Below are 10,419 nucleotides of genomic sequence, written 5' to 3'. Positions count from 1 at the left end.
CAACTTGTTTCTTGAGCCCCGTTACTCTTTGATGAGCTCCTGGGTGCTAAGTACAGGCTCAGGACCTTGCCTGGGGGGAGATACTGCCAGACTTTGTTAATCCCGAGTCCAGATTGACCACACCAGAGTCACGTCCTTCATCTCTGGGTCTGTAACGCTGTACTCCTCTTCCTGCAAGCATCAACTCCTTCTCCCTGTGCACCTTCTCTGCACACTCCCCTACCTTTGAGTCTGTTACCTGCTCCCCATTGGGGATTTATTTTTTTTCCCCCATTTTTGGGAAGAAAACCCAGAGGGAAAGAGCTGCTGCCTGGTATCACATCCTGTGGCTTTTGGGGTGTTTGGTGTGGCCTGGGGGTGATACTGGGGTGGGATGGGGTGGATTTCACCGCCGTGCCTCCCCCCTCCAGACCTGCCTCCCGGGTCTGTGCCGGTCGGAAGATGCCGTATACCCTCTCACAAGAATGGGAGCTTAATGTCCCGGAGCTAATTAGCAATTTTCCCCTGCACCTGCCTCTCCACTGCCGCCGCCTCCCCTCCGACCATCTGCTGTCTCTGGGCCCCACAGGCAGCCTCGGGTGCTCGGGGCCGAGGCAGAGCTTGTGTTTCTCTGGTTTGGGGTTGGGGGTTCTCGATGTCCCCCCAAAGACAAGCTGGAGCTCTTTAGTGTCGAAAAGGGAGACAGAGTTTGGTCCCTGATGGCTTCCTCTATCCCCTTGCAGCCTGCAGAATGGCGGGAGGCCGAGCCCTGCTGTGGTCCTGTGGCCATGTGGCAAAAAATACCTGCCCGAAAGGGGAAACTGAGGCTGGGAGAGAGGTGGGGGATCCCCAAAGGGTCTGAGCCCAGCGCTCAACAGGCAAGAGCTGGCAGGGACGGCTGCAGTGAGCCATGATCTCCCAGACAGGGGGGGATGCGAGGAGGGGGGATGCAAGGGAGGGGGGCACGAAGGCAGAGCAGATGGGGCTGGCAGGTTTTTGTGGGCTGGGTCGGTCCTGCAGACAATGGCGCGTCTCTCCGAGCTGCGATTATAAACAGGGAGATTTATGCTGCCGGACAGCTGGCGGGCAGAGCTGGGCGGCCCCCCCATCCCGGCAGCTGCGAGCTCCCCGCACGCATGCGGCGCACCCCGGCTCCCGGCCCACCGCTGCGGGTGTCCCGCAGGCCCCTCGCACGCCCGTGGGTGCCCGTGGCTCACGCGTGGGGCCTCGCACACCCCGGGCACATGCTGGGGGGCCCAAGCCAGCCCCGCACCCCGAGCACCCCGGCGGGCTCCCGGTGCGCTCCCGGTGCTGGGAGCGACGCTCCCGGGGGTCCCGGTGCCGGTGGGTGCGGGGAAGATCTGGGCGAGTTTTGGGGTGATTTTGAGGCGGAGATGCACGTCCCGCTCCCTCCCTCCCCCGGGGGTCTGAAGCCGCCATCCCGGGCTCGCTGCGACTGCCCCACGACCCCCGTGTCCGTGTGTCCGTGTCCGTGTGTCCGTGTCCGTGCTCCCTCTGCCGGCAGCCGTGCCGTGCCGTGCCGTGCCGTGCCGGGGCGGGGCGGAGCGGGCGGGCCCGGCCCCTGCATTCCGGGCATAGCAGCGCCCGGGCCGGCCCCCGCTGCCGGCGGGACGCCCAGAGCCGCGGCCGCGCTCCCCGGGCAGCACCGCCGCCGCCCCGCTCCGCCATGCCCCGGTAAGTGCCGCCCCGACGGGGCCCCCACCGGCACCGGGACCCCCCCCCGGGACCGCGACTGAGACCGAGAGCTCCGTGCGGGGCCGGTTCCGTTCGCTCTGGCTGAGGGGGGGTGGGGGGGGTCCTGTCCGCCTCCCGGTGGCACTGTGGCCGGTCCCCTGGGGACGCCTCGTCCCCCATCCCCGGGCCGCGGGGCAGCGCCGGTGCCCGGGGGAGCTCCCGGGTCCGTGGGGAGCCGGCCCCGAGCCCCGAGCCGGCCCCAGCCCCGGCCCCCGGAGCCAGTCCCGGCCGTGGGTGTGATGAGAGCACCCGTGCTCAGCCACGGCAGCGGAGAGGCTGCGTCTGCGCTCCAGCCCGGCCCACAGGTCGCGGCCAGCCTGCCAGCGTGCCGAGCGGGATTCCTGGAAAACAACCCCTTGTTGATCAGGGTCTGTGCCTCGTCCTGCCCGGGCCGGTTCCCAATTATCCCCTCTTTTCCCTGTGCAGGTGCCTCGGCGTGGCCGGTTGCTGCTAAAGGTCCCCGGGGACGCCCTTCTCGGGTGGAAACGTGGCTTTGCCGACGGCGCGGGCGGAGATGAGGACAGCGGAGGACTCGAATGGGACGGTCCTGCACCGCCTGATCCAGGAGCAGCTGCGCTATGGCAACCTCACGGAGAACCGCACGCTGCTGGCCATCCAGCAGCAGGCCCTGCGCGGCGGCGGCGGTGCCGGTGGTGCCGGCAGCCCCCGCTCCTCCCTGGAGAGCCTCAGCCCGGAGGAGAGCCAAATGGTGCAGCAATCCACGCGGCAGGAGCCCCAGGGCCAGGAGCATCACTCCGACCACGTCTACTTGGAGAACAACGTCTATTGGCTCTGCCAGCCCCAGCACAAGGGTGAGGAGCTCCCCACCTACGAGGAGGCCAAGGCGCATTCCCAGTACTACGCCTCGCAGCGGGGCGGGCAGCAGCCCGGAGGGGCCAGCCTGGGGATTCAGGGTGAAAACAGTCTACGCGGGGCTGAGAGTGGCGCCCGACGCCCCGATGAGGGGCTGAAGGACCTGAAGCACGGCCACGTGCGGTCGCTGAGTGAGCGGCTGATGCGGATGTCTCTGGAGAGGAACGGAGCCAAGGCGCAGAGCCCTATCAGCGCCTCCCACAGCTACCCCCAGCTCTCCCGCCACCACCAGCTCGCTGCCCTGCGAGGGCAGCACCCCGAGGGGCCGGAGCCGCGGGGACCTCCCCCGGAGTATCCCTACGTCATCCCTTCCCAGGATACTTACCTGGCTGAACCCCGACCCTGCTCCCGGGAAGGTCCTGGATTTCAGCATCCCGAAATCAGGTAACCTGCGGTCCCCAGCCCCTGCTTTTGGGGCACCCGCCAGGTGCCTCCCAGCCGTGGTGCCCCAGGAGTGGCCGCGATGGATGCTCGGAAGATGTGGGATACAGAGAGCAGTGGGGGGACCCCAGGGCAGCTGTTGCCCAACCTCTTGTCCTCGTGGGCCCAGATCTGGCTCAGCCCATGGGAGTCTGCAGGGACCCCTCCGACCCTCTCCTCTCCCCAGTTTCCCCCAGCACAGTTGAGTTTTTCCAACTGGTGATGAAAATTCCACCGCTTCTGCAGACCCTGCCCCCTCTCCATGCACTGGGAGGAATTTGGGGTTAATTTAGGAGCTGAAACCGGGTCAGGAAATGGCTAAATGTGGAACAGGCATGGGGCAGGGTGGAAGGCGAACGTTATCCCTGCTCTGTGGAAACCTACTCTGTGGTCCTGAGCCGGGGATGTCCACGTAGCACCGGTCTGCTGCTGTGGGATTGCTGCTGAGCCGAGCCTGCGCTGGCACTGTGTGGTTTGTGGAGGTGACGAGCAGTGCTGGGCAGCTTGACGCTGCCAGCAAAGCCCCAGGTTGTCACCAAGAGGTCCATGGAGAGGTCTGGGGGCCCAGGCATTGGCTAGTGTTTGAGGAGGGCTGGAAGCAACTTCTTCCAGGGTTGAAAAAGATGGGAAGAAGGGAATTGGAGGCTCGATGGGAGGACGCAGGCTGTGCCCAGTCCTGCTGACCTACCCAGGCAGACAGCAATAGCCTCTCCGGCAGGAAAACCTCCTTCCAGGGAACAAAGAGGGGAAGGGGAGCCGCGAGGAAGATGTATTTATTCTTCCTCGCTCCTATATCATCCCGCAGGAATGCAGGCCCTTGGCGGGCCGCCCGCGGCAGAGCGGGGCTGGGCCATGCACGGCCGCCCTGCTCAGGGTATTTGAGGCGGCCGCAGGATGTCGAGGAACTCAGAGTGGTCGTGCAAGGGGTGGCTGCGCTGGCCCTGCTCCTCCGAATACAGTGAGGATGTATTAATAGTGTGGTGGTGAGGGGCTGTGCCAGGAGCCCTTGCTTTGCCCAGGAAAAAGGGAAAAGGGGCAGTGCTGCTGGCTCCTAAGGTGCATTGTTTGCCCAACTGTGTCCATCTGCAGCATCTCCAGCAGTGGGGAGGGCCTCGGGGGGCTGGCAGCCCATCCTGACCCACAGGCTGGATCTTGGAGCTGTCAAGTCAAGGCATCACTGTGAGATGGGGTTTGGTTCACATTTGGGAGTGCTCAGGTGAGCACCTTTTAGAAAGCAAACACTTCCCAGCTCTGAAAAGCAGGATAGGAGCTTCCCAGATCTTCCATCCTCCTTTGGGGCCACCCAAAGGCACTGGCACCCGCTTGGCCCCTAGCTTTAGAGCGGTCATTGGGATGCTGGAGATGCAGTCGGCTCTCCCATCCTGCCAAGCCCCTTGAGCATCCCTCTCCTCCCTCCCTGCAGGGTGCTGCCCACCCACGTCCCTGCCACGTTCCTGCCGCCACCAGGTGCCCTGTGCCCGGGCACGCTGGGTCCCGCCGATGTGGAGGCACTGGTGAGCGCCCAGGCGGTCTCGGCCAGCAGCCGCCTGGCCCGGGCAGACGCGGTCCTGCGGGAAAACGAGAGGCTCCAGCGGGAGAGCGAGAAGCTGCGGCGGGAGCTGGAGAGCTGTGCCGAGAAGGCGAGCCGCATCCAGAAGGTGAGCGAACAGCGGCAGCCCCGCGGCCATGGCATCGTGACCCCTCACCCGGGGTGGGGGGATGCTCAACCAGCTGCTGTGGAAATTCACCCCCTTTAGTGTTTTAATCCCTTCTCCCCCTTGCTCTGGAGGCTTGTTCCCCTCCGAGCAGCTGCCTTTCAGCAGCACAGCAGGCAGGACGGGGGAGAAGGAGCCCATTCTCTGGTGACCCCCTCCCTCCGCCTGTCCCCCCATCCCTGGCCGCCACAGAAAGCCCTTTGTGCGGCCGTGTACAAGGAGCGGCTGTTCCCCGCCAGCCGGGCTACAGCAGAGCCAAAAACCTGCAGAGGGACTCTTTTACGAGAAGAAAGGCAGAAAAAATTAGTTTTCTCCCAAAAAATGTAAGCTGGGGGTCAGCCCAGGGGATTCCATGGGTGTACTGAGCTCCTCTGGCAGCTCAGGTTGGGCTGAGCGACCCGGGTGAGCTTTGGCCAGCATTTCCCTTTCCTTTCCTCATTCCACGAATATCTAACCCTGGCCTGTCCCTTCCTCCACCCCAGCTGGAGAGCGAGATCCAGCGCATCTCGGAGGATTACGAAAACCTTGTCAAGGCCTCTTCCAAGCGGGAAGCCTTGGAGAAAGCCATGAGGAACAAGAGAGACGGCGAGATGCGACGGCTCCAGGACTTCAACCGGGACCTGAAAGGTGAGGGACCCTCCGTGTGCCCATCCCCACAGGCAGTCTCTGTCCCCCGACTTTTCCCCCTGGGTGTTTCCATGGGAAGACAGGCTTCTCCCTCTTCCTCTGGCTGAAATCTTGTATTTAAATCTTAATTGGGTTTAATTGCCTTTGGACCAGAGCGGTTGGAATCGGCGAACAAGCAGCTGGCCAGCAAGACCCAGGAAAGCCAGGAAAGCAACCAGGGCAGCATGGCCAAACTCCTGGCACAGAGTAAGTCCTGTGGGATGCCCATCCTCGCCCGGCTCCCCGTGGCACCCGTGAGCGGGATGGCGAGGGCTTGGCGCTCTCCCTCTCAGCTGGAGGAGGAGGCAGCGGGTGGCAGGCGGCAGCTCTCGCCCTTCCCTGGGGAGGATGGAGCCGCTCTTGGCGCTGGACTCCAGCCATTAATCCCGGCAGGCCGGCGGCGTGACCCGCATTCTCCACATTCCTGCCGCCGCGCCGGCTCTTCCAGCACCAAGCCCGCACTCCCACCCTGCGACAGCCTGGCCCTTCTCTCCCTCCTCCCTCCTCTGCTTCGCAGCTGTGCAGGCCTGGGCTTTTTTGGGGAGAAAATATACCTAAATCCATTATTTTAGCAGAGAGACACGGTGTTGATATTACATGGGTGGAGTTGCATCCCCTTCCCTAAGGTGCCTGGATTCATGCTGGGCAGCTTTTACCCTTCAAGAGCCAAAATTCAGGCTGGAACGTGGCAAATGGAGGCTTTTGGCCATCTGGCCATGTGGCTAGAATGCCCCTGGCCCCCGCGTACTGCAGGAGGGAAGGCACGGCTGGGTTTTGGGGAGCAAAAATCCCCCGTGGGGCTTTGTGGACCAGCCTTAGGGCAGTGAAGCCTCCTCAGCTGAGACCTGGGGGCTGTCTTTGCAGGCTACGAGCACCAGCAGGAGAAGGAGAGGCTGGAGCGGGAGGTGTCCCTGCTGCGCAGTGCCAATGAGGACCAGCGGCAGCGGGCAGAGTTGCTGGAGCAGGCGCTGGGCAGCGCCCAGGCGCGGGCAGCCAAGGCAGAGGCTGAGCTGCGGAAGAAACGGGCTTACGTGGAGAAGGTGGAGCGGCTGCAGGCAGCCCTGGGCCAGCTCCAGGCTGCCTGCGAGAAGCGGGAGCAGCTCGAGCTGCGGCTCCGCACCCGCCTGGAGCAGGAGCTGAAGATGCTGCGGGCTCAGCAGGTGGGTGCCAGTGAGCCGTGGTGGTGGGTGCCGGTGAGCCATGGTGGGTCTGCACCCTCTCAGAACCTCCTCATCCTCTCTTATGTTTGGGTTTTTTTTTTTTTGCTGCTGCAGAGGCAGGCAGGTGCCATGGGCGGGGGGACGTCGGAGCTGAGTGCTCACACGCTCTCCGAGCAGCTGAGGGAGAAGGAGGAGAAGATCCTGGCCCTGGAGGCGGACATGACCAAGTGGGAGCAAAAGTACCTGGAGGAGTGCACCATGCGGCAGTTCGCCATGGATGCCGCGGCCACCGCGGCTGCCCAGCGGGACACCACTCTCATCAGCCACTCTCCGCGGCACTCCCCCAACAGCAGCTTCAACGAGGACCTCCTCCTGGCCAGCCACAAGCACCAGGAGATGGAAAACAGGTAGGCCCATCTCACCGACAAGCTCATGCTATGGGCTGGGCTGGGCAGTGCCTGCATCCTCCTCTCCCTCTTTGGCTCCTCTCCCAGCTTCTACCTCTTGCCCTCTCCAGATTAAAAGCCCTTCATGCCCAAATCCTGGAGAAGGATGCTGTCATCAAGGTCCTGCAGCAGCGCTCACGGAGGGACCCCAGCAAAGCCCTCCAGGGCTCCCTGCGGCCAGCGAAGTCCGTGCCCTCCATCTTTGCTGCCTCCGCTGCCCCGAGCTGGCCAGGGACTGGCCAGAGCGACCGGCTGGCCGAAGGCAGCTCCCGGGGCAGCACAGGTAAATAGAGGTACCTGCTTGTTCCCTGCCTTCACTTGGCAGCAGGGAATTACCCTGAGGTTTTGGAAGCAGAGAGCTTGGGAAAGGGGGATTTCTCTGGTGAGCGATATGGACCAGCCAGAGGAGCTGGCAATGCCTAACAGCATCTCCTCCAGCAGGTAAAGCCACCACTGAAGGTGCAGCAGCACCTGCTGCCCTTCCCCTGCCCTCCCACTCCAAGCACAGCAGCAAGGATGGCAGCACGCAGACAGACGGGGCGGCCGAGAGTGGCAGCCAGGGCGAGGGCACGGAGCGCCCGGCCGGTTTGCTGGGTGAGTCCCCCGGGGGCGGCACGGGGCAGAGCTGGGGATGCTCCAGCACCTGGGCTTAGTGGCCAGGAGGTGGTTTTTGCACAAGCATCGGTCATTTTTTAAGGCATTTAAAGGCCCTTGAATCTGGTGGGTTGGAATCCCTGCAATCACTCGTTGCTTTTTTTATTTTTAAGGTGTATGGCTTTTTTTCGTGAACACCTTGGGGGGAAGGCTGGATCAGCAGCACTCTCGCTGCTGGTCCTTCAGTGGAGTGGGTGCCATGCCAGTGGTCTTCACCTCTCCTTCAGCTCTCACCTTCTTTCTCTGCAGAGAGCTCAGCCGCTGCCAGAGCCCCAGATCTGTCCGACATGGTGGAGATCCTGATTTAAGGCCACCCAGGGGCTGCACACCAGCCCCTCTGCCCTCCCTGCCAGCGCCTGCCCGGGATGGAGGAGCCTGCGGGAAGGAGGACCGAGCCTGGAGCTCAGTGGCATCCCGGCGACCGGTCTCAGCCCCTGGGGAGGGCCACCGTCCCCGCTCGACACCCACGTCAGTCCCCAGCTGCGCGGGGCGCGCTGGAGCCTGGGGACCCTGCAGTGGCGGTGGGGCCTCATGACCCCCCTGTAAATACACCGGGTTTTTGTACGACGGGAGCAAACCTATTTATTGTTTCAGCCTCTTCTCCTTCCCGAGGCAGGGGGTTTCTTTCCACATCCCCCCTTCTTTGGCTCCATCCCCATCCCGTCTCTGGGTCTTGGCCACCTGTGCCCACCCAGGTGCTTGGCCTCTGACTGGAAAATCCCTCTTGGTTCACCCAAACTGTACCCACCAGCCTGCACGAGGGCAGAGCCAGGAGGGATCCTCCGTGGGTCCCGTCAACTGCCCAGATCCACGTGGCCAAGCTGAGTGCTGGGAACCCCAAACCTCCATCATCTGCATCCACCACCTGCATCCTGCCTCTGTTTTTATCATGGGTGGGTGAGGGCTTGGGGATGGGGTGGTGGTGGTGAAAAAGAGAAAATTATGAGGGAATGAAAGGTGGAGGAGAAACCCCCTTGAAACCGGAGGTGAAACGCTCAGAGTAAACTGACGACGGCTGATGGAGGTGGTGGGATGTGCTCCCCCTCTCATGGCTTCATCCCACCGCTACATTCCCCAGCTACTGGCAGCTGGCTTCTGCCTGTAGCCAGTGCCGACACCTTGCTCCTCTGAGCTCGGACACTTCCCGTCCTTGCCCTTTGTGTATATATTTTTTTCTTTCTTTCTTTCTTTCTTTCTTTCTTTCTTTCTTTCTTTCTTTCTTTCTTTCTTTCAACATGTGTGCATTTGCTGGACAACTGCATTTTTTATTTTTTCTCTCCCAGACACGTAAAAAATGCGTTCGGTTCTCGTGCATTGTTTACAAAGTGGAAAACAAACAAGCAAAAAATTATGAAAGAGGAAAAAAAAACACCCCACAACTTAATATATTTTATATTAATATTGGTATTTCTTTTTAAGTAATTTTTTTTTGTGCTGTGAACTTTTTTTTCCTGCCAAAGATGATGAGTTCTTGTTTGTGCGTTTTAAGTTATCTTAAGTATTTAAACGTAAACCTGGCTGTTTCGTTATGCTGCCCTATACCGAGATTGCTGTAGCATTCCACTTGGTATAACAATATTTTAATAAAAAAACCCCAAACATTGACCCACAGGTACTCTTTTTTCCCATGTGATGGGGCAAGACAGAGGTGCTGATGGAGGGGAAGGCGTCTAGGAGTAGTGACCCCCTGGCCTAAACCTGCCCTTCCCAACTCCCCGGGGCAGCAATTTGGGGTGCAGCTGTGTGGGAGAGGGGAAATAAATGCCCAAGAGCATCTCTGCATTCCCCAAAATCCCATTGGGATTCCATTTCCCCCACCTTGATGGGAGAAAATGATGGAGTTGCCTGGAAATGTTGATGTAGTTTTCTCCCTGGGTGTAGTGCTCTGGTAACTGTCCCAAGGGGATCATCCTCCGTTCCTCACAAGACCCATTTCTGCTCTCCTAAGCCCCTGCCACAGGGACTCCTTGATGGCCAATGTCTTCAAGCACGCCTGGGCCTGGCTTTGTCAGGTACCTCCAAGCTCTTCCCGCCCTGCTTGGCTCATTCATCCTCTGGATGACCAGAAGTTCTGGTGTTCAAGCTGGGGCTACCTTAAGTCTTCCACAGCCATGCCATGCTGCTCCCCAGCCCTTCTCCTCTAAGCTTTTTGTTTGCTGCTATCATATGACTTTTATTTTTAATAGCTGTCACGTTAATGATTCCCACAGAGCATCCCCAGGGACTCTGCTCTGGCTGCTTGGGCACTGGCAGCCCAGCAGGAGCCATCACCAGCCAGGCTGGGGCTTTCCCTTTTGTGCATCACTTGGCATTTATTGGTAGCTCAGGTTTTTTTACCCTGCCGTCCCTGGGGACCAGAAGATCTTGTGCAAGTCTTTGCAATGGGCTTTAGCTCAGATTCTGCAGAACAATGGCATAAGAAACGAGCTTTGCTGCTGACTCTTCCCAGGAAGGTGGCTTAGGACTCCGCTGAGGGTCACCGGTCTTGGTGGGACTGCAGTGCTGAACGCTGACTCAGTTCGACCCTTCCCACCCAGGAACCTGGAAGCAGCATGGCTGAAAATCTGGGGCTTCGTGTGGGTGGAACCAGTCTCCATCCCTGCAAGAGCTGGTTAGAGAGACTTGGAGAATGGGAAGGTCGGAGCTGGGCTCCTCCTTCTACCCATACCTTCTGGGTTTTGCAAACAGGGAAGCAAGCTCCCCCTCCCGCACCGGGCCTGTCTGAAGGGGACCCTCTGCCCTCCCTGGAAT

At 60.9% G+C, this 10,419-nt stretch overlaps 1 protein-coding gene across 2 annotated transcripts; it reads left to right on the top strand.

Moving 5' to 3' along the window:
- Window positions 1-1,611: 1,611 nt before the first annotated feature.
- On the top strand, window positions 1,612-9,273 carry AMOTL2 (angiomotin like 2). 2 transcript variants are annotated; one of them, XM_074912356.1, is made up of 10 exons: window positions 1,612-1,674; window positions 2,161-2,991; window positions 4,451-4,685; window positions 5,225-5,369; window positions 5,523-5,615; window positions 6,273-6,568; window positions 6,683-6,975; window positions 7,086-7,297; window positions 7,456-7,608; window positions 7,918-9,273. In XM_074912356.1, exons 2-10 carry the CDS (start codon window positions 2,249-2,251, stop codon window positions 7,974-7,976), a joined length of 2,229 nt encoding a protein of 742 aa, XP_074768457.1. In that variant the 5' UTR covers window positions 1,612-1,674; window positions 2,161-2,248; the 3' UTR covers window positions 7,977-9,273. The 2 variants fall into 2 exon arrangements, with proteins under 2 accessions (XP_074768457.1, XP_074768456.1); XM_074912355.1 differs by having other exon boundaries at window positions 7,453-7,608.
- The last annotated feature ends 1,146 nt before the right edge of the window (window positions 9,274-10,419 follow it).

This window comes from Athene noctua, chromosome 8 (genome assembly GCF_965140245.1).
Source record: "Athene noctua chromosome 8, bAthNoc1.hap1.1, whole genome shotgun sequence".
Taxonomy (NCBI): domain Eukaryota; kingdom Metazoa; phylum Chordata; class Aves; order Strigiformes; family Strigidae; genus Athene; species Athene noctua.
This window is presented reverse-complemented; position numbering and strand designations above follow the sequence as displayed.